The following is a 27,258-nucleotide window of genomic DNA, read 5'->3' as shown; positions in this document are numbered from 1 at the left end:
TCTTCTTCTTCTTCATCATCTTCAACTCCAACCACCATTTCCCACCACCATCTCCGGTCACAACCATCACCATTGTGATTCATTAAACATAAACCCTAAAGATACATAATCAAATTAGAAATTTTCTTATGGAGTTGGGTAATCTATATGAATTACACAATATATTAAATCAATTGAGGATTAAACGTTAACCCTAGAAATGTCTAAGATCAATCTCTCTTTCACTGTGTACTTGTTCAAGCAGGAGAAAGAAGATGATCTTGCTTTGTTCAGCAGGAATATTATTTTCCCCAATTCTAAGCCCTAGGAAATGGATTTTTTTGAGAACAAAATGAGCAAACCCATAACCTAGATTGGTATTCAACACGAGCATAAGGATTCAAAATAACTCCACATCGATTACGGATTAATGGATCATAAGGAGTAAAGGAAGATCATTGAATTTCATTAATGGAGTATAAAGAACACTTAATGGAATTACCAGTGATGAAACTTCTGATTTTGAAGTTGGCCATGAAATCCAACCATCTAAGTCCTTCAATTGCTTCTAATCCGATAAAATCCATTGGGGCAATAGATCACAGATTGAATGAAAACAAGAAAACCCTAACCCTAATTAAAGGGGAAGGAAACAGTGAGAGTGAAGGAATTAGTATTCCATTAAAGGGTTTGAAGAAGAATCATAACTTTTTCTTGTATGGGGAGGAAAAGAACAGAAAACCCATAACTGAGATTTGATTTTTCGTTTGGGTTTTTGAATTTTAATCACCATTTGATCCGTTGTAGTGAAGATGGTGGTGGTCGGATTTGGGTGATGATGGTGGTGGGCGGATTTTGGTGATGATGGTGATGGCTGGATTTCGGTGATGCTAGTGGTAGCCGGATTCCGACAACCCTTGTCGGAATGGAGAAGAAATGGTCAAAAGATTTGTTTTCCCCCTAACATTTAGAAAATATACTGGTCAACTGATGTTGACTAGTTTTTGACAAAGTCTTCACACCGCGGAAATTATTTTGATTTCCCCAAAGCGCTGGCCTTTTTTTTTTGTTTTGAGAAATCAACGACTACTATCTACGTTAGTCGTTACAAAGCATTGATACATCATGAAAGTGTGATAAGCACGATAATCGCATAAGTTAAACTGATAATGAAAATGATCTAAAGCTCAACAACAATAAAGAAGCTTAAAGCTCGACAAATTTATTACATTATTTATACTTTTAATTAACCCAAGTTGTCAACACCTGGTTGCCCAAGTGGTTCAAAGTGTTGACATAAACTCCAATATCCCCAGAAGAGACCTCTTTTATGATTTTGGGTTTTACGCCTCTTTCATTATAAGTTTAAGGGTTATTTTCAAATGACACCCAATTTTGTGACCAGCTTCCTACCTAGCCCCCTACTTTAGCAATAATTCCCGTATGGCCCCTTTTTCCGTTATCTTTAACTTTCCGTTACTCTCTCTCCTCCATATAGTTTTCAAATTTTCAAATTCAACAATTGACAACAAATGTTATACTCATTTCGTCCCACTTTGTTTGACCTTTTGGAGAATTCAACTTATTGTATAAACCTTATCTATTGTTGAAAAATGATAATATTTTCCTAAACTACCTCCATTTAATTTAGAGTATTTCATTAAATATGACATTAGAAGTGTAGAACAAATTAGACACTTTGACTTGCCCAATCCCTAACTAATGAATCAATTACATTTGACATGTCAGATGCAAAACTAGAAGTGAGTTTGATATATGTCGTTTAAAATGTATACAATTCAATTAAGTCTGATTTAACTTGTGTAAATAATATAGAGGAAGTTTTTTTACGAATCAAATGTTTGGCCTGTGATCATTGAGAAGTAAGATACATTGATCTTAGAATAGCTTAATCTTTTGTATGGCATAAACCAAAGGTTTTAACATCTAACTGTTATAGCATGACACGTGATTGAGTTCCTAAGCATACATTTAAAATAGAATCTTGGTGAGAAACATTCAGTACCTCGGAAGTAGATACATACATAACCATTTGCATTTGATTTTTCGAGATATAAAGAAAATTGAAATTTTGCACTACATCATTTGGAAATGCATTGAGGAATATCACGTTTGAATTTGTTGTTACCCCAATCTAGAGAATGACCGTGTAAAACAAAAAATTATAAAGACTTTTTTATGAAGGTAATCATGTTGATAAAGTAAAATTTTATGATCGAATTATCAAATTTACATAATTACACTAATAAGATTACTACTTAATCTCTAAATGAATTAGAAAATTACAAAAGTTAACATTCAAATTGAGAAAATCAGCAAAAATGACAGCATGTTGCATAAGATAATGACAGTTGTATCCTGAAAAACAAAAAAATCAAGTGAATGACTTAAACAAAAAAAATAGAATAACAATGATGATTTAAACAAAAAATAATAATAATGATTTAAACAAATTAACAAAAAAGGGTAAGTGCTTACCAAGTTCAGAATCTTCAGATCAACAAATTTGTAGATGAGAAGATGCATGATTATGATCTTGAGATCGTATGATGTATCGTCGTGGTTATCGCAACAAAAACATAGAAGAAAATAAGTTGAATATAAGTTATCCTGTAAGTAATTCAAATCTAGAAATTTATTTTCAAATCCTATTATTCATTCTTTGATTTCTTCGACATGGTGGCCTATCTGATCTAGATCGAGAAATCTGCATCTCTACCTTCATTCAAGAGGATTCAACATCGATTAGGAATTGGTTCTTACTTCCGAAGTCTTTATGATCATGATTTTGCTTCTAAAACTGATGTTCATCATATGCATAAACCTAATAATAAGTAGGTAATTGATAAAGATATAGTAACAGACTACTGCGATTTAAAGTCAACGAAGAATGGGGCTGATCGATGGTTGAAATCATCTGTGGTTCTTGTCTTCTTGAGATCCCCTCATACTTTGCTTTCAGATATGTGTACCATCAGGAGATTGATGAGTAATGGAAAATGGTGAACATCTGGAAATATAAACCATCTAATATGTATACACCATCAGGAATTGATGAGTAATGGAAGATGGTGACCATCTGGAAGTATAAGGGCATCTCCAACCGCAGCCGGACGGAGGCCATAATTTTGAAATTATGGCCTCCGCCCAGCGCTCCAAGCCCAGCCGGGTGGAGCGCAGGCTGGGGCTCCTCCCTCAGTCACCCCTCATGTTAGGGGCGACTGAAGGGAGGCCCAAGTGACCCCAACGGTCACTTGGGGACATATCTTGGCCGTTGGTTTATCCAACGGCCAGATCTGCTTGTTTTTTTTTAATATTAAACAATTAAAAAGAACTAAAACATTAAAAATAACTTAAAAATCAAAATACATTTTTGTAATTCTAATTAGTTTTAATTTTTTTTCAAATTCTAAAAAACTTAAATATTAGTAATTAAAATACATCCCACCAAATGTCGGTCCCCGAATAAATTTTTTTTCGAAAAATTGTTCAAACACGTATTTTATATATACATAAAATCACACACGTTTTTCGCACACCAACTAAAAGTGCACACACGCGTTTCCCACATGAACAAATTTTCGGCCTCAAGAGAGGCTGGGGCTGGAGCTGAATTTTAGAGGCTGAGCTGAGGCCAAAAATTTTGAGTGAAAAAGTGTTTTTTTCGGCCTAAGACAGACTGGGGTTGGAGATGCTCTAAAGGGACTATTGAGGGTTTTTTTCTACCAAAAATTCATATACCTACTTATAGGGAAAAAGGAAAGAAAACCTAGATATAATCATCAAACATGGTTCTCGAGATTGATAATGGTGGATTCAGCTTATCTAATCCACCAATACTTCAAGTAACTGTTGACGATTCAGCTTCTCTAATCCACCATAACAAGAACCGACATTGTTGACAGAGTTCGTCTTCATCATCATCTGTGAATTATTATTAGTAATGGAAGTTAGGTTTTATACTACTTTATTTTGCCTTGCTATAATGCTCGGTGGAATTCCTTTTCGTTGTTAACTACACTTTGATGCTGATGATTTTAGGATTAGGTATTTTTTTGGATGGGTACTTGATGCTGGTATTGGAAAGTTGGGTTTTATACTACTTTTCAGATAGTTCATGAAGCAATAACCGAAACTGATGATTTGCGTTTTGGAGTTTCAAAAATCCATGATGATAAGAACTCATATGATCAACTGAGTTAATAACACCAGATCTAAAGAAGACCAGAGATCGACGTTGTTCTCTGGATGAGAAAAAAACCCCTAAAAGGGGGTGAGAGAGAAAGGGAAGAAATAGAAAATGTAGGTAGAGAGAGAAAGGGAAGAGAGAGGAATTGATGAAATAAAGATTTAAAAAGAAAATGAATTCTAGAAAATCATAAAAAAAACGATAAGAAGATTTACTGAAATGCCACAAGGGAAAAATTGGTATGTGTGATAAAAATATGGGGCCAAAACGAACTGCCGGACACAATAGGGGGCTAAAACGCCAGTTGATCACAAATTGGGGGCCAAAACGAAATTAACCCTAAGAAAAAAGAGATGAAAATAGAGATTTGAAGTTAAAATTCAAAGAAACAGAGAAGAAAATATAGATTGGAAGTTAAAATACAAATAAACAGAAAAAAGATACTAGAGATTCGAAGTTAAAATTGAATAAACAAAGAAGATGATAGAGATTCAAAGAAAATTTCTTACCGAGTTGATCGAACGGTTGAAGACTTGAGGGTTGGAGATCAGGGTTGAAGCCGAAAGGTTAAAGTGGGTTGAACTTGAAGGATGAAATCTTGAAGATAAGTTTAAAACTTAAAGACTAAAGATTAGGGATTTAAGGTTCTTCAGCCGCTCAACTCTAGATCTAGGATTAGGAATTTGGGAATATGAAGAGAAGAGGTCAGGAGATGGATAAAATGATTTTAGGTTTTCTTTTTTTATTTTTATACCAAGTCATTTACAAATCTAATGGTTCAAATGTAACCCTAAGAAATCTAAGGGTCAGTAATCTTTCAGACTGGGGGCGGGTAATCCGGACGGGCGGACGGACCTTCACTCAAAAGATGAGAGACTCCATTTACCACTAACGAGAATACTTTTAAAGAGAGAAACATAGTAGATTTTTAGAGAAAGAAAGTGTGATTAGTTAAATATGTTGGAGTTTTGAGGTTTTTTTTCTTTCACTCAAACGATTCAACTTCGGATGGCGTGCACGTAAGTTAGTGAGAGTTTAAGAGAAAAAAAGGGGAAGGATTGATGCATGTTGACAGACAAAGGTATTCTTGGAAGAGATATGTTAAGTAATTTAACATTGTTTAGATGGAGTCAGAAAAAAAGGGGCTAATTTTGAATTTGCAAAAAGTAAAGGGTCAAAAAGGAAGCTGGTCGTAAAGTATGGGGCCAAAAAGGAGATAACTCAATATAATATTTGAAGTGTAGAACAAATTAGATCTTTTTATCGGTATTAAAACTAAAGAGTAGTTTTGGAAGTGTCATCATGTTAATATTTAAATGAATGTTACAAAAGAAAAGTGTAGAAACATTTAGGATATCCATAAATGGAATAACACTCAAATAAAATGGCACGAAGGGAGTAAAGGAATGGGATGGTGGGAGTAAGTGACAAGCTTTCTCCCCAAATGACTGTAGGTAGAAAGAGAATATCAACAACAATAATCTCATTATCCAGATTAAGATCTCCAAACTTCTATCTTTCTCTCTCTCTCTCTCCCATAAAGCTTAAGAAGTTTTCCTCAATGACATCATGGTTCATGACCTGTCTTCTGCACTAAGTGGTTGCTTTTACTTATGCTTCTCTTAAGATAGTACTTTAGCTCCATGATATCCCTATTCTTGGTCATGGAAAAGACACAACTACTAAATTTTTGGGTTCAACGCCTCATGATCAACTCTTGCTTCAAACTGAGATCCTTTTGTAGGAGTACTCCATTATATAATTGGATTTTTTATTCATGGTTTTTGTTAAAGATAAAAATATTACTTTTTTTCATTCTAGGATGTGATTTTAGTCATTTTTTAGCTGCACACTGGAGGATTTACTTTGAGATTATTCTAGGATGTGGTTGTTCTTGGATTTTCTTCTTGTACACACTTGGTGATAGACAAACATATGATAAATTTTTAAGAGGGATTCGAGTTTACGAATTTGATTAAATTTTCAAGCATATTTATAAGTTGGGTTGACACAATTGCTAAATATTGGATTTTGCGTTCATAAAAAATTGGAGTTTGGATTGTGTGTTGATAAAAAGTTGGGGAAATTGGGTAGAATGAGGGAATTTAGGTGGATTGACCTCTGACTGGGTGGACTTTGTTAAAATGACCCTCATTTTCAAGTATTGGTCAAATAACCTTATTTTAGCCATAAACTTCCATATTTGCCCTCGTTATAAAAGGATGTCTAGATAATCTAGACAACCGAAAATAACAAGGATATCAGAGTAAAACTCTCTCTCCCTAGTAGAACGAAAACTAGCCATAAACTTCTTCGTTTACTTCTCATTCTCGCGCAGTTTCTTTGGATCGATCACTATCTCTCACACACTAATATCTCTGATGCAGGTATCCCTATCTCTCTGGATGTTTTTTTTTTCGGTTCAACTATAGGGTTTTAATGGAGGCTCGTAATTATGGTTTTAATGGAGTCTAACTAGGGTTCTTACTGTTTTGAGAGAAGATTTCATTTGATGAAATCCATGATTTTATTAGTAGTATATGAGTGGCATTATTTAAGTTTTATCTTCAAACTACTTCAATTAGGGTTTTAATGGAGTCTAACTAGGGTTCTTACCCACATAATAAATATATCACATATCCTGTTTGTCAAAATGCCATAGTGAAGATAATAGTTAGTGGTAAATATGTTAGTATATTTTATCATTTCAAAGTGTTGTTATTAAGCCTTATCTTAATTAGTAGTAGTACCAAACAAAAAGTTTTGATAATTTTGATTGTTGAATTAGTTAGAAGATAAAACTGTAAACATTAGGTTAGAAGATTCATATTCTTGTTTGTTACTAAAAGTCGTTGAGGTTATTTAATGTAGAAACCTCCAAATTATGCAAAAAAAAAACTTGAACTTGGTGATCTCTTCTCGCTACCATTTTCCCTGGTAATTTATACTAGATCAACTATGAATAGACAATCTATCAGTAACATATGGAATTGAATATATATATATATGTTTGCAATAGAAGCCCAAGCATATGGAATTGTTGATCTTTATAGGTTGGAATATGACTTTACCTCCTGTACTTATGTAGAATTTCACTTGTTATAATTTATTTGCTTTACTTGTTTGTATTTCTCTAATATGTACTATGTGTTTCTATTTCTTTTTCTTTTCAATTTATTTTGCGCCAATACGTTCACCCTTTGATTACATAATCGGAGCCTACCTGAGTGTCGAAACATATGTCAATTGAATTAGACTACTTTGATATATCGCTTTAGTACACTAAATTTCCCTTAAGAACAAATCATTGATGGAAAAACAATCCATGTTGTTAAAAGTTATTTATCTTTGACCCTATGAAGTTTTGTTAACAATAAGTTTCATACTAAGTGTCATTTTCATTATAGAATTTTACGTTTTTACCAATCTATTGTTTCTTAAAACAAGTACAAACATTTGACCTAAGAACATCATAAGTCATATTCACCATGTGTTTGTTAATAATCCTCAATGAATCAAATTATTGTTCATGTTTGTTGAAGTTTGGTCTTACTTCATTTTTATTATTACATCTTATGTATTGCTTGATTGCCATTTTATATATTGAATTCATCTTATGTGTTTTCAATTTACATGTTAAATTCATGTCATGTTTGTATGTATTTTAGAAGTTTGTAGTAATTTTAGTATGTATACATAATGAACTTATCTTTTTTTGTAGGGTAATTCGTAATGGAATCCGTGAGCATTTGGTTATTTCATGGTGGTAGATTAGAAAATGTGAATAACGAAATAAAGTATATTGGTGGTAAACAAGCCGGAATAGTTATATCAGGCGGGACTACACTTAGAGAATTTCGTGAAGTTGTTAATGAAATAGTGTGTGAAGATAACACGACAAGTTTGCCAAAATTGAGTTTTATGGTTCCGGGGACGATTCAGAGTCCTTCACCTATGGAAATTCAGGTTGAGCGTGACTTCACATTTTTCTGGACACTTGTCAAAGGTAATTTCCCTAAGTGTATTCCATTGTATGTTACTATGGAAGGTGGTTCACACTCTAAAAACGTAGAAAAGGAATACCTAATACCAGAGGAAGTTCCTCAAAGAGAACAAGTGTGCTCGATAGATTTGAACATTCCATTCACTAGCTATCCGACCACCTCACCAAACAGAACAGTTACAGAAGAACCTATGATCAGAAAAAATGTTGAGGTAAGTGGAGAAGAAGAACCCGACGATTTTAGACATGACCATTATTCTCTCGATGAAGAAGATTATGTGGTAGATTTGAGTTCTTCGGGTGTAAAGGAAGAAATCGCAGAAGAGTTAAAACCAGACATTTGTTCTAGAGAACGAGAAGACTATTTGTTTGATTTGAGTTGTTCTGAGATTTGGGAATATTCTGATGAAGTTAATTTTGATGTAGGGGGTGGATCATCTGATGATGTTGAAGTACTTAGTGAAAATCCATTTGGTAGAAGTGGTTGCAAGGAGGAAAAAGTTAAAGGTAAGGAGCCGTTAAAAGACTTAGGTACGGAAGATGTTGATGTGCCTATTATTGTTCCTCTTTTACATGATCTACCATCACTTCCGAGTAGTTTTGAATCTATTTGTAACATCTATGAAGATGAAGACGAAGGATCAGGTTCAGGAAAGAAAGACTTGGGTGTGAAAGTGTATGAGGTATTTAAATGCAAGAGTGCATAAAAAGATAAGATGCGTTTATGGGCTCTCAGTGAAAAATTCGAGTTTCGAGTAAAGAAATCAACAAAGAGTTTATGGTCAATAGCTTGTGTAGTTAAAGGTTGCAAGTGGAGTTTACGAGCAATTAAAATCGACGAATCTAATTTCTTTAGGGTGTCTAAGTTTGACGAAACTCATACTTGCAGCAAGATTAGCAACCTCCACCGTGTGCATAGACAAGCTACTTCTAGAGTTATTGGAGAGTTAATAAGACACAAGTTTGTAGGAGGGAAACGAAAACATAAACCAAATGACATAATCCAGGACGTACAAAACGATATTGGCATCACTATTAGTTACGATGTTGCTTGGCGGTCAAAAGAACGTGCGATTGATTTGGTGAGGGGGTCTCCTGATGAAGCGTATGTTGTATTGAGTAACTACTCAAATGAGTTGTGTCGGAGTAATCCAGGTACCATATGCCACATTGAAAAAGGTAACTCAAATCACTTCAAATTTTATTTTATGGCACTTGGTTGTTGCATACGTGGGTTTAAGGAATGCATTCCATCAGTTATTGTGATTGATGGGACCTTTTTGAAAGCTAAGTATCTTGGTACTCTATTTTTTGCTGCTGGTCTTGATGGCAACAATAACATATACCCAATTGCATTCGGCATTGGTGATTCGGAAAATGATGAGTCTTGGCCTTGGTTTCTATCTCATATACGTCGAGTTATTGGCGATGTTAACGACTTAGTCATTGTTTCAGATCGACATAGGAGTATTTTGAAAGGAGTTCGAACTGTATTTCCTAATGCAATGCACGGTACATGCGTTTACCACCTTAGTAATAATTTGAAGGAAAAGTTTAAAAAAGATGATTTCCTTTCGTTATTTTTTTGAGCAAGCAAGTGTTACAAACTTTCAGAGTTTGAACGGTTATTCCTTGAGTTGGATCTTGCTTTTCCAAATGTTGGTCGTTATTTGCGTGATGTTGGAGTTGAGAGATGGGCTCGTGCTTATGGGAGTAAGAGGCTGTATGATATCATGACATCAAACATAGCTGAAAGTTTTAATGGTTTGATGTGTGAAGCAAGGGAACTTCCTATCACACATGTCGTTGAATACATTAGAGCAACCATACAACAATGGTTTTTTGAACGTCGGCAACAATCTAGTACGAGGGAAACAATTCTCACCCAATGGGCAGCAGACAAGATAACTTCACGGATGGAACAGGCAGCCCCATATTTCGTTATACCAATCAGTTCAACCGAATTTCAGGTAAACTATGATCATACAAGTGAAACAGTTGACATACTAAATAAAAATTGCAGTTGTCGGGTGTTTGATCTAGAGTAACTACCATGTATACATGCTATCGCGGTTATTAAACGTGAGGACTTACACGTTTACAATTATTGCAACAAATATTACTATCTTGAAACAGTGCGCAAAGCTTATGCCGAATCTGTGTACCCCGTCACATCTCAATCTGGTTGGTCATGTCCAGACCTTCGTGATGATTCGTTTATTAAACCTCCAACTACCAGACGTCGAGGAGGTAGACCAAAGATAGCATGAAGAGAATCCCGCGGGGAGTCTCTACCAAGACAAAGGAAGGCATGCAGTCGATGTCATCAATTGGGACATAATCGGAAGACTTGCCGCTCGAATGAAGCAGTTCCATCTTTTTGTCAGACCCTTCCTCTTTGATGCAAGTGTAAAAACAAAATATCTTTGCTTATTAAGTTTTTTACTACCTTAGTTGTGTATTTGTAGGTGTATAACACGAGTTATTTGAACTTAAATATGCAGGTTCAACACTTAAAGGAACTTTGGTCAAATATTTTGGAGTGATTGTAGTACAATTTTGATGTATGCCACGATTTCTCGATACATGATGAATGAATTTGTATTTTTGATTTGCAATTATTGGATACTTCGACTAGTTAAAATTTGTATACAGAAAGACTCCACGAGAAAACGTGAGTCACAGTCTGAGTCTAGACTCATGCAGTCTGAGTCTAGACTCCTGCAGTCGTCTTGTCATCATTGTTATCGTCTAAGTTACTTACAACCATGGAAGAACATAAGTTTACGTCTTGGAATACCCATATACATATCAGTATTCAAAAGTGCAATAAATAAAAACCACATACAGACAACGAGAATTCAAAGATTATTTTTCTTCATCGACACAACAATCTTTGTCACAGTAGTTGTAATCTCTAAATCTTTTTTCTCAGCAATTTGGGCTAAATTTTCAAACATATTCTCGAGCTGGGCAATTTCGTCGTTCTTCAGTTTCCCGTTAATTGAGATATTTTCATTGGTCTCAATTGTTCGTGATGTCTCGCCCTCATCCCACTTAAAATATTTGCAACGTGACGAGCAATTGAAAAAATAGCTACCATGATTTTCATTGTTTTGTTGACCCTTAACCATTGCATTACACCTTCTCCACACTTCGGACACATTTTTCTTGTAGGGCATTCAACCAATTTATGCCCTGCATCTCGACAACTGAAGCAAATGCCGCCGTTAAATCCTCCCATGACTAAGTTGAAGAAGATGATAAAGAAGTAGAATAAGAAGATTGATAGACTAGTGGTAATAACAACTTTGTAATAACTGCTATCACCCATTATTATAGTCAATTGGAAAATCAGATTTATGGATTCTCCAAGTTGTCATGTGAGTAAATAGTGTTTGATTGACGTGTAAAAGTTGATTGATTGAAAGACTTGAGTTGTCTTATTACTTTAAGCTTAAGTGTATGACTCAGTCTAGACTCGTTCAGATGAAGTCTAAACTGAGTCATATAAAAGTTTATTTTCAAAATAAACATCAATTTTATTCCTGACAATCGAATATCTGAATCTTAGATTTAGCTACTCAATATTCTTTTTACAAATTTACCAAAAAGTTGATTGATTGAAAGACTTGAGTTGTCTTATTATTTTAAGATTAAGTGTATGAATCAGTCTAGACTCGTTCAGATGCAGTCTAGACTGAGTCATATAAAAGTTTATTTTCAAAATAAACATCAATTTTATTCCTGACAATCGAATATCTGAATCTTAGATTTAGCTACTTAATATTCTTTTTATAAATTTACCAAAATGTTGATTGATTGAAAGGCTTGAGTTGTCTTATTACTTTAAGATTAAGTGTATGAATCAGTCTAGACTCGTTAAGATGCAGTCTAGACTGAGTCATATAAAAGTTTATTTTCAAAATAAACATCAATTTTATTCCTGACAATCGAATATCTGAATCTTAGATTTAGCTACTTAATATTCTTTTTATAAATTTACCAAAAAGTTGATTGATTGAAAGGCTTGAGTTGTCTTATTACTTTAAGATTAAGTGTATGAATCAGTCTAGACTCTTTCAGATGCAGTCTAGACTGAGTCATATAAAAGTTTATTTTCAAAATAAACATCAATTTTATTCCTGAGATTCATTTTAGAGTTTTATATATGTTGTAATTACATTACCCAATTCCACACTTCATCTACTTAAGTACACACTAAAATAATTTAAGGAACCTAGCAATTCGAATCCATAATGGAAACAGGTAATAACAACTTGAACGATTCTACCGTGTTGAATAGATGAATATTCCAATTACGACAAATGGCTCGAAGATTGCAAGAAGAAGAAGAATTTTTTCGGAATAGTAACGGGCGAAGAAATTGATTGACGGTGTTAGATTTAGAGATTCGAACCAGGATTGATCTACATGAGCAATGCATTAATTTAGGAGTTAGGATACCAATTTTCCGTGAAGCTGTCCATCTTGGAAACGACGCTACAGACTCTAACTGGGCTTTACTATATGTAAGAGAAGACAATGATCGAATGAGACTAAGGCTACTTCGTCATAGTCATTTGCGTGATGCTTTAGATGTCGAGCATTTGTGTTCTCCGTACTCGATGCGCAATGAGACAGACTTCTCGGATTATGTTCGAACTATTTTGGGAACCAGTATGGATATTTATACTGTTGGTTTCGACAATGAAGACGATCCTAATATCATTGAAAATTCGTCTGATAGTGATGCTTTTTAAACCCCTATGTACTAGTTAAATAATTGTTTCTCTACGTAGAAATGTGTTTGGTTCATTAGTACGATTAGTAGTAATAGCGATAGGCATATGTGCCAATATGTATCTTTGCTTATGTGATCAAATGAACTTTTATTTTCAATCTACCACAAACAAAACATTGTGAATAAATTGTACATATATAAAATGTAACATCAAAACGGATTAAATTCCTACAAGAACACTAAGCAATATCCTTGCCCTTGCATATCTCGTCGCATGTGCATTCCCATGAAGCTAATCCCGACAGACAACTGTGTAGATTATGGCCGAACTCATAACATAAACAACATATTTCATCCTACATATCATAACATGTGAAAAATTAGTATTCTTGTAGGAATATAAATTCATTAGTGAAATTAAACCCAGTTACTGTTGTTTCTTTCATCGTCGCATCACATAACCATTCAAACGTCTTACACTCATTATTTCCGCATAATAGAAAGTATCCCTTTCCTCTAATGTCAGGAGTAAACATTAATAACATGAATCCGTTGCAACCGTATTGACATAGAGAATAGTTCCATCGACAATCGGTCAATAAATGTCCTTCCATTTTACAAGCAGGACATATATCTACACTTGAATTACCCATGAAAAGATTGTTGTGTTATTAGTTCATACTATTAAAGAAATAAGTTCCATTCACACCACACATATTTATATAGGTATATACATTAACTTTTTAAATAACAAATAAAATTGTTTTTATGTACTGGCACAATATATTTTAGTGTTTTCTGTACAAAGTTTTTTCGTTATAAAAGGGGTACAAGACTACTTTCATTTTACAAACCTTTTATCTTTCTATCAAGTTTTACTTTGTCTCAAATTCTACAAAGTATGAGTAGTTCAAGTTCGATGGAGGTTTACCAACTATGCGAAGAAACCACACACACTGCAACAAAATGCCCATGGATGTATTCAAGGTGTCCTGTTAGTACATGTATCGGCATTCAAAAGTTACATGTATTCGACGGGCATCCGTGTCCTGGAAGAAGATATTTAACATGTCAATTTAGTTGGTGTGAAACATTTAAATGGCTTGATCATGCCGTACACGAGTAAAAAACAACGAGTGTTAAACAAATTATTCCAAAGACTTGTTACTACTGCGACGAGGATAACCACGACATAAAAGATTGTCCATGAGATGGTTATCCATGCACAAGGCCTAACTGCGGAGGTTGGATGAGTGTTCACTCATCAGAGGATCGTGGTAGTCGTGGTCAGAAATTCGTTAGGTGTTTCAGATGCAACCAGTTCGAATGGACCGAAGATGCATTGGCAAAACATGATGCTGTCATGAAGAAACGCGGAATTCTCAAAGACACCAAAAAATAGGTTTGAGTACAACTTTTAGGCTTCATAAAAGTTTTATTTTCTTTAGAAAAAAAATATTCTCATTGTAGACAAAAGAAATTAAATGATTTAGAGTGTGACAAGAGAATATATTCTCTTCTATATATACCACAACAACTCCCTCTTTGTTGACACAAGATAGTTACCACAAAATCTTAGACTAGTTACCATGTCCATTACTACTCATTGTCAAATATGTAAAAGTTTAGACCATTCCGTTACCGAATGTGGTTGGAACTTTTGCTATTGTGAAATGAGTTGTTTCAGTTATATGTCGTTGATGTATGCCACTGATGCTAATAATAATGGGATAGGTTATTTCCTTCTCTGTAAGAACAAGAATTGCAATAGGTTTGAGTGGGTTTCTGATGCTAGAGAACGTTACAGAGAAGTAAGTATATGTCTTTGTTTTGTAACCAGTTACTAGTTTAGTTTACCTTTTCTAAAATGTGCATTTCGATTATCTTTTGTATCACACAGGAAGCTCAACAAAAACCATGTCCTGCTTGGGACGGTGATTCACACAACAGTATAATATGTCCAGCTGTATTGAGTGAAGACCCAACCTCACATGTTCGACAACTATTTTAGTGCATTATGAAGTTTGCATTTAGTATTGCAATAATACTATTCAAGCGCTTTAAGAGTTCTGTTAGTAAGTAATGTAATAGTTATGAAGTATAATAAATGTAATTTGGTTTGTTTTAACGTATTAGGCAACATCAGTACAAAGTGGACATGTCTAAACATAGTCTCCATTAGTCTAGACTTGTCTAGACAGAGTCTACATTTGTCAAGACAGAGTCTAGACTTACTTAAACGATTCATGAAATAACAAAACAGGAAGAAAAACTAACTGGAATAAATGATTCATAACATATAAAAGACGAGAACCGAAATACAGACTTGTCCACAACAAAAGACTTGTCCACAACAAAAAAAACACAAGAAACGAAATTCAAACAAAAAGGCCAACTGTCTAGTAATAGACTTTTTTAGTCATTGATTCAACCCTTTGGTGCCTTCTCTGCCTCAAGTTGTTGGAGCTCTGTTAGTCTTTGAGTCCAAGCCCGATCCCTTGCTACTGCAACCACTATAGACGCAACCCTTTGAACCATCTTCTTCTTTTTAGCTTCTTGCACCTGAGCTTTCCGTTTCTTTGCATCGGGCTGAGAACACATAAAAAGATCCAGTCTTATTAATTAATAAATAAACTACACAGTAAAAGAGGTTTAGTATTCTAGCTTTAGGGTCAACACCCAAGTAGCAAAAGGGGTTTAAGATTCTAGCTTGAGGGTCAATACCAAAGTAGCAAAAGGGTTTAGCGATCTCCCTTTTAATGTTCTCCCACCCAAGTAATATACCAAGTAATAGATGTATGAATACCGAGTTTTACTTGTAAACTCCATTTTACAGATTGATAGATCACTTTCACTACCTAAAACTACACATATAAGCAACACAAACTATACAACATTCATCAAGGAGCTCGGGCTTCTCCAAAAAAATTTAAGCAACATCGAGCAGTGAGTTACGACAAAAAGAGATGCATGATTTTCATGGTTATGTACCTACTTTCAGTAATATACCAAGTAATAGATGTATGAATACCGAGTTTTACTTGTAAACTCCATCTTACAGATTGATATATCACTTTCACTACCTAAAACTAAACATATAAGCAACACAAACTATACAACATTCATCAAGGAGCTCGGGCTTCTCCAAAAAAATTTAAGCAACATCGAGCAGTGAGTTACGACAAAAAGAGATGCATGATTTTCATGGTTATGTACCTAGTTTCAGTAATATACCAAGTAATAGATGTATGAATACCGAGTTTTACTTGTAAACTCCATCTTACAGATTGATATATCACTTTCACTACCTAAAACTAAACATATAAGCAACACAAACTATACAACATTCATCAAGGAGCTCGGGCTTCTCCAAAAAAATTTAAGCAACATCAAGCAGTGAGTTACGACAAAAAGAGATGCATGATTTTCATGGTTATGTACCTAGTTTCAGTAATATACCAAGTAATAGATGTATGAATACCGAGTTTTACTTGTAACTCCATCATACGGATTGATATATCACTTTCACTACCTAAAACTAAACATATAAGCAACACAAACTATACAACATTCATCAAGGAGCTCGGGCTTCTCCAAAAAATTTAAGCAACATCGAGCAGTGAGTTACGACAAAAAGAGATGCATGATTTTCATGGTTATGTACCTAGTTTCAGTAATTCATTTTTTTCATGATAATGTAACTAGTTTCAGTTATATATGAAGTAATATGCTAAGACACTAAGATTCCAACTCGTACCTCATCTGAGAGTGTGGTAATTAAACAATTTTAAGCATGGGTTGCGTCGATATTCGGTTATATCATTTAATGACCAATCAGCTAATGGTTCTCTAGATGTTAGACAATCGAGTATCTGAGTAAATAAAGTCCGCAGTCATCCCTGTGGTACAAATATGACATTCCTAATTAGTAATAATACAGTTGTTAAGTGGCCTAATATAATTTATAATAATATCAATTTGTGAGATAAACATTACGTGTTTTTTTGTTGCGGGACAAAAGCAGCGTGTTCGACTGTCCATGGATTCTTCTTCACGATTTTCTTTTCTTCTTCGTTGTCCTCCAACTTCTTCATTAAAAATGGCAACATAGACTTTAAAAAACTCATACCCCTGGTCTGCCGTCGTCCATCTCCACGAATTGAGTCGTAGATTACGATCTTTCTTTGTTTAAGGTGAACAACACCTAGGACCCAATGAACACCTTTACAATTAATCGGGAAATATATTTGGTTCAGCATCTTCCATGATTTGGTTCAGCATCTTCGCCCAACAATGGATCTTTTTGAAAACGGGGTTTCTCGTGACAAGTTTGAAGTAGTTGCTTCGACAAAAAGAGGAGAAAACACAATATTAGTCATGAATATTAGATCATGTTTATAACCAAACTACTAAGGGTAGCAATGAAGATAACCAAAACACGAAAGGGGCACACAAAGAACTAAAAAGTTAACAGCAATACTGCTAAACTAAATAAAAAAATTCTAAGCATTAACACTTAGTCCCTAACGAGACTGAAATCTAGGATACAAGAGATTGACAATTCTAACCAGACTTGATAAGAACCATGTAAGTATATTATTACCAGTCGCGGAACCAACTTAACATAAGATTGTGAGGTCAACAAATACTTAGCCACTACTAAATTGCCGAAACATGTATTTTCAACAAAAAGAATGAAACAAAGGGTTATAAAAGATGACACACAAGATACAAACACTTCGTAATACATAATAATCACAAACTTACAGAAAAGAAACAGTCGGTCGTTGTCCAATCCAACCCGAATCTTGAAGGGTCACAGTTTCTTCTTGTACGGTAGTAATGCAACCCAACATCGATTTGCTGCAACATATGAATGATAGTGATAATCAAGTCTTTCACTCTTTCATTAAATTTGACTACAAATTGTATAAATATAAATATAAACAAAAACATAACTCCAATAGTCCTATACCTAGCATGTCAACCAATGGTTCTGCATCCATAGCTGTTTAAACCATTTACCTTCTACGGTTGCAATGCCAACATTTATACGTAGGTTTGTTCTGTTAAAGGTACTCATGAGTCAAATATATAGCTATTATAATTATGAAGAGAAAATTCATATTATAGTAAATTCTAAAATAGGTACTTACTGGTGCTTCTTCCATGCATTCACCCACGACATAAATCTAATAGTATCGTTGACGTCAAATGTTTCACGAACGTTACTTTTTTTCCTTTTCATCCCTACGTAAGGTGATTTATTGGTTTGAATGCTATCTCTAGGTGGTCTTAAGGCTACAGACGGATACTTTTTTAATATATCGTCAACCTCCTTCACTCGAGCGTCGTTAACAGAATTTACATCTTCATCTACCTTAAACACCTCACTAAACACGCTATATATCGTGTCTAATGACCCTTCGGTCGCATCCTAAAATATAAATAAATTAGGTAGAGGAATAAAAAGGAACCAATTATAATAGTCTCAAAACATAAATTTTTAGCCTCATATAAATTTTATTACCTCCATCAAATCTTCTTGCAATTGGGGGCCGGATTGACCTTCTCTCATCTCAGACAAAGGAAATTTCTTCACTCCATCAACATCATCTCCCACCACATCTGTTGCACCTTACAATTTTTTTGTAACTAAATATCTTCTTTGTTCAAATGATTACAAATACTAATACACATATATATTACCTTTGTAAAACATTCATTTTCCATTTGATCAAGACGCTCATCTACATCTTTATCGCCTAGAGTCTCCTGCAACAGACCGATATGCAAACTCCTCAATATAATGAAATAGTTATGCAACTACACTACCAAATAACGTTACCTCCGGAGACAAACGGTCATGGAAGTCTGAGAGGTTCTCCTCTGCATTGTTGTCTTTTACATCATCTTACAGTAAGCAATTTTATAGTATAAATACCTTGTATGATGTCATCTAAATATAGTTCAAACAAAAAAGGAAACTACTACTAAACAAGTACCTTTCTATCCGTTTCGGACATAAGCTTCTGTGATTTCTCTTCGATATCTTCTTCAGATCGCTCTAATCCACCACAAACACATATTTTTTTATTCCCAATTTTTTATTATCTCATCACGTCGACGAAGATCTTCTCTAAGGTCAAAAATCTATTTCTTAAGTAGCTCGGTTTCGCTTTGTGGCCTCTCTAACTCAGAAGTCCCTTCTCTATCTTCTCCACCTTCTCTACTATAAGGTGTCACTTCCATCAAAATCATTGGAAGATGAACATGTTAGTATAAGTAATTATAGGGTTACAAAGACTACGTGAATTATAAGAGGATTTGAGACAAACATCTTACATTTGGATCTACAAATTTTTTCCTTAATGATTCAAAAGTGACAGCTTTGCATTTGGAATTCCACTTAACGATGGGAGGATCGCCCTTCCCTCCTGCTTTTCGGTTTGCGCATTCTTCTGCAACTGTGGGTAGGCATTTGTATGCCCAAACCTGTTTTGCGAAGCTATTCTTTAAATTCAAAAAGTTATTAGATTTGAACTCATTATGCAAAACTAATAAAAATTAGAAAATAAAATCAAATAACATTACCTGAAATCCAAATGGGAAGCCACTCAAATAATAAGATATTCCATTTTCCTTCTTCTCTTTCTTTGATTCCATTGCACGAGGCAATGCCTTCTTTAGGCAAGATAAAGTGCGTTGGAAAACCTTAGGACCCCATGGAAATTTATTGAATTTCTCTATATTATCCACCAACTCTATATGTTCTGTATCTACATTCGTCCTACGAGCATCTTTACCTAACAAAAAATAGTCTAAGCACAACAATAAACAAAGCTTAACCTTATCTACATCAACTTCACAGTCTTCAATACATCTCTTTAAGACTTCCTTGTTGATGCTTAACTCTTCTGAAAAGTATTTCTCTCTCAATGATACCTCGTCAAGATCTTCCTCCATGTCTTCTACAAGCGTGTCTTCTTCATCTACTTTCACATATTTCAACCCCATAATCTCAGAGAAGTCAACAATTGAAAACTTCAATTCCTTCTTACCCACAAAAACTTCATCGAACCATCATCCATATCCGATGATTTAGTTTCACGCAGCAACATGTTATGCACAAGTACATAACAAAACTTAAGGTCATTTACTTCTAAAAGATGTCCAAAACAACTTTCTTTGAACATTTGCTTTTGTCTATCATTTTTCAAGTTATCTTTAACAAAAATCATATCCTCGATCCTTGAAATGCATGTCACTTTCGCACGAGGTGCTTCTTTAGTCTTTAATGGTAGATTACGTGTCATCCTGCATAACAAATAAGAAATCATATTGTCAACCTCCAATTTTAGTACTAAATATAACTTACCAAAACTACATTTAAACAAACACCATTTTACAATCAGATATTGATGTGCATTCCAACACAATAGATTCTTATGAAGAAACATGTCTAAGTGAACAATATAATAAACATGTGAAGAAGCATATATAACACAATTTCATAATTCAGCAATCTCAGTGGGAGTTATCCACATTTTTCTTAAGAACAACTATGAACATTATCCACACCTTGCTTAAGATCAGACCATATAACTTTATGTATTTATATGAGTTACTTAAGATAATACAATAACAACAATATATAATGAATGTTAATAATGAGCTCATATATAATTACCGAAAGTCTAAGGAAGTAGATCACAAATAAATGAATACAACAAACTCAGTAAAGAAGAAAAATCAAGTACCCATGAATGAATAGAACAATTTAATCATAATTAGCATATTATAGAGAGCAAGAATCGCCCCCTTAACAGCTCGTCCAGTGTTTATGAAAGGGATTTCCAAAGGTACGTTATGTCATTTATTTCCTTTTGCTAATTTTAGCACCTATTTTTGGTAGAATCACACATGTATAGAGTTACATGAATATATTTAACAACTTCAATGATCTCATCTAAATTGTATCTAGCTTTACCAAGGAAAAGATTTCTAGCTCCAAACAAAAATGTTAGTTTCATTTTTCAAGTCTTATTTGCTTATAGAGGGTAACAACAAGCTTTTTCTGCATAATTTGGAGGTTTCTACATCAAGGGACCTCAAAGACTTTTCGTAACAAATATGTTTACTATTTTATCTTCTAACTAATTCAACAATCCAAATAATCAAAACTTCTTGTTTGGTACTACTACTAATTAAGATAAAACCTTAAAAACAAAATAATAACAAGACTTTGAAATGACAAAATATAGTAACATATTTCCCACTAGCTATTATCTTCACTCTGACATTTCTACAAACAGGTTATGTGCTATATTTATTATGTGGGTATTATTTCCCTAAACCTACTAATAAAATATGGATTGTCATGAACTCAAAGCAGTAAGAACCCTAGTTAGCCTCCATTAAAACCCTAATTAGAAGCTTAGCCTCCATTAAAATCCTACTTAGAAGCCTCCATTAAAACCCTATTAGAGCTTGCTCCAAAAAAAATCTGGGGATTTAGGATTTTAATTTGGGGGCTAGGGTTCCCAATTTTTAAGAGAGAGATAGGGATACCTGAATCAGAGAGAGTGATCGATTGAGAGTGTGCGTGAGAGAGATTGATCGATTCAGAGAGAGTGCCCTAGAATGAGAAAGATGAGAGAGTTGCTTCCCTTTTTCGTTCTACTAGAGAGAGAGTTTACTCTAATTTTGGCCAAATTAGGTTGTCTAGATTATTTAGACAACCTTTTATAGTGAGGGGCAAATATGGAAGTTTATGGCTAAATTAGGGTCATTTGACCAATACTTGGAAATGAGGGTCATTTTAACAAAGGTCAATCCACCTAAATTCCCGTAGAATGACCTTATATATATTGTCTCAAAATAATCTCTTAAAACCTACTGTTTCCAATTTTGTGTGGTTTCTAACATATGGGTTTCCAAATCTTTAGCTACTAGGACATTACAAAAGCTAACCAACCTAAGGAATTTAGACACAACTCCACACACCAACATTGAGTTCAACTTTAGAGGAGCAATACAAGAGACTTATTAGCTTCTTGTGGAGTATAATTTTGGGAGATTCTTGAGCTACAATTGTAGATAATTTTTGGAGAAAGACGGGAGTAACGGGCTTCATCAATTATCAATTCGGTTTTATCTTTTTCTCTCTTTTCTTTTCTTTTGCTTGTTTATTATTATTGAACCATGTATTTAATATCCATGAGTTTCTAACTCTTCCACTAGGATAGAGGATGAAACCCTAACAAGATTATTTAAATTCTAGTACCATATTTATATTATTATCTCTTCTAATGTGCCTTAATGTGTTACAATTAATCGTACTTCGGTTAGCCTAAGAAACTAACAACTTAATTCTTAATTGCATGATGTTTTAAGTGAAGTGGGTTATGGGTGTAGTTAATTGAGAAGGGTCTTTTATTGTTTTATCTTCCGAAAATTGAAGATTGATTTCTAACAATTTTTGAGTTATTAAAGAGGGATAATGATTTGAATTAGATATTAGATTCGAATATGATTGTTAGTGGTGAACTCCAATATCCTAGATTTACCATCTCATAGTTTTTCCTCACAACTTTATTTTGTTTGCTACCTATTTTGTTTTCCAAATTCTCCAATTTTTAGTTTTTCAAATATCTTCTCTAAAATAGATTGTCCACTTTCCTAGTTTGTTAGTTAATTTTAGGTTTAGGTTTAATTCCAAACAAATCCTCGTGGGATCGACTTCGTAATACATACCATATTCACATACGGTTCGTGCTCTTGCGAGTTTTAGTTTGGTCTAGTTAGCCTATTATTTAGGTTGACTAGATTTCACATCAAGTTTTTGGCGCCGCTGTCGGGAATGTGTTTTTAGGAATTGTTTCTAAATTTGGAATTGATTTTTAAACTAGTAGTTTAGGAATTTATTTGCTTTAAAAAAAAAAAGTTATTTTGTGTCTAGTTTTTTTTAGGAGCTTTCTAAATTCTGGTTATTTATGATTGTTTCAGATTTAGCAAGAGGTGAAGAAAAAAAAAAGCCTCAGATTCAAACACTTGAGGAAAGTGTGGTCCGGGTCGTCTGCAAAGGTCGTCGCCCGTCTGGAACGGGAGGTAACTTGTTTGATCACCCACGAATCTCCTGTCAGTGGGTAATTGTGTGAATTCGTGTGCCTAATTGTTTTGTCGAACTGTTTAGTGTAAGCATTCTAGTAAGGGCACGAACCCAGTGACAAGATAGGAGTCGGATTTCATCACCGAACTCTTGCCCAATTAGGAAACAACATACGCGATCGTAAGCCTCGTTAAAAATTAAAATCTGATTTAGACAGTGACCCTGGGGTATCGAGCTCATGGGACCTTCATAAACAACTCTAGAACTCGATTTTTATCTGGGCATTCTCAGAGGAAAACGTGTTAGGCAATTCTTGTCAAACAGACCGCCTCGAGAAGAGGAAACGTTGCCGAAGGAAGACAATTATTTTCAGCTTTCATAGCTGGCTGTCTTCCTGGAGAATTGTTTACCGTCTACTTTGATCGAGTAACCCTTACAACAGTCATAGTTCAAGTGTTGTGGCGAAGTAGGAGCTGTCTAAATTACTAGGCAAATCTAACAAGCCATTCACTAAATCTACGTCTAATAACTTGTTGCTAGATTCTGTTTAGGTTGCTTGGTGGAGTCAGCGTGATTGTGCTTGTTTTCTTAGGATCTTCGTAGTTAATCCTTGGTTTTCGAAAAAATACAAAAAAAAAAAAATATTCTGTTTTCTGTCCGCGTCAGTTTATGCCACCTAGACCTCGTGATCACTTAGGTCATTTCATTAAAAGAGATCAAGGAGGTGAATTTGTTGAAGTAATGGGTGAGAACATAGATCAACGTAGGATTGAGAATGCTCCACTAACCCTAAGAGAGTACATGTACCCCACAAAGACTAGTCGTCCGTCGTGTATTCAGTTGCCTGTCACCACAACTCATTTTGAGCTAAAACCGGGTATGATTCAAATGTTGCCTATTTTTCGTGGTGCGGAAAATGAGAATCCCTATCACCATATTAGGGAATTTGAGGAGATATGTTCAACCATGAAATATAGAGATATGTCTGAGGATGAGTTAAAACTGAGGTTGTTTCCCTTTTCTTTGAAAGAGAAAGCTAAATCTTGGTTGCACGCTTTGCAACCCGAGTCAATCAGTCATTGGGAAGAGTTAACCACAACTTTTCTTCAAAAGTTCTTCCCTAAACACAAAACCACTACCATTAGGCAAAATCTTGCAGGTGTACAACAAGATGGAGAGTCCCTTAGTAGTTATTTAGAGAGGTTTAACGACCTCGTCTTACAATTCCCTCACCATGGTTTCGAGAAAATACGATTAAACCAGATTCTCTATGATGGACTAGATTATCAAACTAAACCCATGGTTGAGTCATTCTGCAATGGTGGATTTGTGAATAAAACAGCGGAAGAGGCAATGGAGTACCTCTATGATGTGGAAGAGAAATCTCACCAATGGGAACCCTTTAAAGAGCCTAGGAGGACTGTAGCTAACAAGGGGGTCATATACCATATGGAATCTCATCCAGCTTTTGTTGATTTAGCAAAAAGATTAGAGGTCGTTGAAATAGGTAAACAAAGTCTTCTGTCGAGTCTAAGGGCACACCAAATCCGGTTATGAGTGTAGGAAATGAACCAGTAAGTTACCCATGTTCGATTTGTGGAGATCCTACACACACGGGTAACCGATGCACCTTATTCTTTAGTGAACATGAACAAGCCAATGCTCTTTATCAGCATCAAAGGTATGAGAACAAACAAAGGTTTGCTCTATTCTCTAACACCTACAACCCAGGGTGGAGAAAGCATCTCAATTTCCCATGGTCCAACGGACAAACTCATATCACTCAATCTGAGAATATTCTTACTCCTCCCGGTTTTCCTAAAGAACCAACTGTGCAAAACCCTCCTACTCAACAAAAGTTGTCGTCTTTAGAGGAATCTCTATCATTACTCGCCCAGAGTAATGCTCGGTTCCAAGAAATAACAACTCAGATGATGAACTCCCAAGCTCAGTCCATTCTAAAGTTAGAGGCACAAATAGGTCAATTGGCAAATACACAAAGTGCGAGGGAACCAGGTAAATTCCCTAGCCAACCTCAACCAAACCCAAAAGGAGTGTTTGAACCTAACTCTTCTAAGACAAAAGAACAAGTACAATCGATTTTTACACTTAGGAATGGAAAGTTATAGGTGATGAGGAGGAAGAACCTGAAAAGTGTAAAACTACTATCTCCCCACCCACCAAGGATGTAATAGATAGTGAGACACCTTCTAAGAGTATAGACGAGAGTTCACCTGAGAAGATCCGCACCGTTCAAGCTCCTTTTCCTGAAAGGTTAGCTGCGGATAGAAAGGGTGCAAATGCTAATGAATTAATGGATATCCTTAAAGAAGTAAAAATTAGCATTCCATTACTTGATGCAATCAAGCAGATTCCTGATTATGCAAAACTCCTAAAGGAATTGTGTACTCATAAGCGTAAGCCACAAGTACACAAGAAGGTTTTTCTAACTGAGAATGTCAGCTCCATCATTAAAGAGCAGAAACTCCCTCCTAAGTATAAGGACCCTGGTAGCCAGATACTTCCCTGCACTATAGGAGATCATCACATAGAGCGTGCTTTACTTGATTTAGGTGCCAGTGTCAATCTTTTGCCGTACATAGTCTATTTGCAACTAGAATTAGGGGAGATGAAACCCACATCTGTGATGCTTTAATTAGCTGATTGTTCTGTAAGACGTCCACGTGGTATTGTTGAGGATGTATTAATTATAGTGGGTGAACTCATTTTTTCTGTTGACTTCATAATCTTAGATACTGAGCCAGTCGAGAATGTCAATAAGCAAATCCCAATTATCTTAGGTCGGCCATTCCTTGCCACATCAAATGCAATCATTTTTTGTAGAAGTAGGTTGTTGAGGATGTCATTTGGTAGCATGAAAGTCGAATTAAACATTTTCAATGCTGGACTGCACCCATCTAATCCTGACGAATTTGATGAGGCAAACCTAATTGAGTTGTTAATTCAAGATTTTCTACCAACAACATTATCTCAAGATCCACTAGAGCTCCTTTTGGCTTACTTTGAGTCAGTTGCTAAGGAAGAAGATGTCCAGAAAGTAAATGTTGTGTTAGAATCAACCCTAATTGTAGATCACCTCAAGTGGAAAGCTAAACCTGAACCTTTAGAAGTCAAACCATTAGTACCTAACTCATCAGTTGATATTAAGGGAATAAGTCCTTCAGTGGTGCAACATCAAATCTATTTAGCAGAGGATGAAGATGATGAATTATGGCTTGCTAAAATCTTAAACGAGAGTGATGTGTCACTAGACTTAGGTGAAACTTTAGATTTTTTTAAGGACACTGATGACATCATAATGAAAGAAATTCTAGAAGGTCTGGCTATATCTTTACCTAAGTCGGAGTCTGAGGATCTTGCACCTAACTTGGAGGAAATTTCAATGCAACATCCTGATGAGCTTACTTTAAAATCTCCTAGTTTGAGTGTGGGTCTAGGTGAACCTGAAAATCTCTTCGATTATTTTGCACCATGTCTTTCGGAAACTCGTGACCCTCCCATGGAAATACCTGTCAATTCTAACACGATTTCTCTACCCATTTGTCGAGTTTATGAGGATCCATTTTATCCAATGTCTGTCCTCTTTAGTGTATTGCCAAACTTAGTGATCTTAGCATCATTTGGGGATCGCTCATTCACTCTAAGAGTTTCATTTAAACTGTTATATCATTACATTTACGTGAGAATAGACCTAATTGGATATTTCACATTCTGGGTTGACCCTAAGATTTTCCGATTACTATTTTACTGGGAGTCACCAACCCGGAATCCAGTAGGTCTAGTAATTTTTCTTTTCTTTGAGTCACCATGGTCTGGCTGAGGACACTAAACTTAACGCTAACTAGGAGGCAACCTATACACTTGGTAGGTTTTGGGACACCGATATCTGGTAATATCCTTCCTTTTACCCTTTTATTTATTTTAACATTTCTCTTTGTTCATTTTTAGAACATTGAGGACAATGTTCGGTTTAAATTTGGGGATGTGGGAACAAAAATTTGTCCCTTATTTCAAAATGCAAGAAAGTTCAAAATTCAAAATTTTTGAGTTGATAGAATTATGTGAGGCTAGTTGAGGATTTTATCTTGTTAATAACTTTAGATCTTAGTTATTATACTATCCTTGTCCAAAGATTTTGTCACGAATTTCGAGCCTTAAGGTTATTTGTTACCTAGCCATATGAGTACTAT

General features: G+C 34.9%; 4 protein-coding genes across 4 annotated transcripts; 3 read left to right on the top strand and 1 right to left on the bottom strand.

Moving 5' to 3' along the window:
* The first annotated feature begins 6,438 nt into the window (after positions 1-6,438).
* On the top strand, positions 6,439-10,807 carry LOC147557322 (uncharacterized). Its single transcript, XM_086664073.1, has 3 exons — positions 6,439-6,576; positions 7,911-8,195; positions 8,619-10,807. Exons 2-3 carry the CDS (start codon positions 7,922-7,924, stop codon positions 8,897-8,899), a joined length of 555 nt encoding a protein of 184 aa, XP_086520199.1. The 5' UTR covers positions 6,439-6,576; positions 7,911-7,921; the 3' UTR covers positions 8,900-10,807.
* LOC147557323 (uncharacterized) lies at positions 8,909-10,462 on the top strand. The gene is made up of 3 exons (XM_086658803.1): positions 8,909-9,704; positions 9,807-10,181; positions 10,329-10,462. The coding sequence occupies exons 1-3, from the start codon at positions 8,909-8,911 to the stop codon at positions 10,460-10,462; spliced, it is 1,305 nt and encodes a 434-aa protein (XP_086514929.1).
* A 7,784-nt stretch (positions 10,808-18,591) lies between the features above and the next one.
* On the bottom strand, positions 18,592-20,017 carry LOC147557321 (uncharacterized). Its single transcript, XM_086658802.1, has 3 exons — positions 19,531-20,017; positions 19,282-19,431; positions 18,592-18,711 (listed from the first exon to the last, which is right to left on the bottom strand). The coding sequence occupies exons 1-3, from the start codon at positions 19,951-19,953 to the stop codon at positions 18,592-18,594; spliced, it is 693 nt and encodes a 230-aa protein (XP_086514928.1). The 5' UTR covers positions 19,954-20,017.
* A 3,771-nt stretch (positions 20,018-23,788) lies between these two features.
* On the top strand, positions 23,789-25,703 carry LOC147557320 (uncharacterized). Its single transcript, XM_086658801.1, has 3 exons — positions 23,789-24,554; positions 24,611-25,063; positions 25,177-25,703. The coding sequence occupies exons 1-3, from the start codon at positions 23,789-23,791 to the stop codon at positions 25,701-25,703; spliced, it is 1,746 nt and encodes a 581-aa protein (XP_086514927.1).
* Positions 25,704-27,258: the final 1,555 nt, after the last annotated feature.

This window comes from Eschscholzia californica, unplaced genomic scaffold, assembly GCF_041429995.1.
Source record: "Eschscholzia californica isolate CP2 unplaced genomic scaffold, dmEscCali1.0.p SCAF_2, whole genome shotgun sequence".
In the NCBI taxonomy this organism is placed as follows: Eukaryota; Viridiplantae; Streptophyta; class Magnoliopsida; order Ranunculales; family Papaveraceae; genus Eschscholzia; species Eschscholzia californica.
The sequence above is the reverse complement of the archived record's forward strand: the minus strand, read 5'-3'. Positions and strand labels throughout refer to the sequence as shown.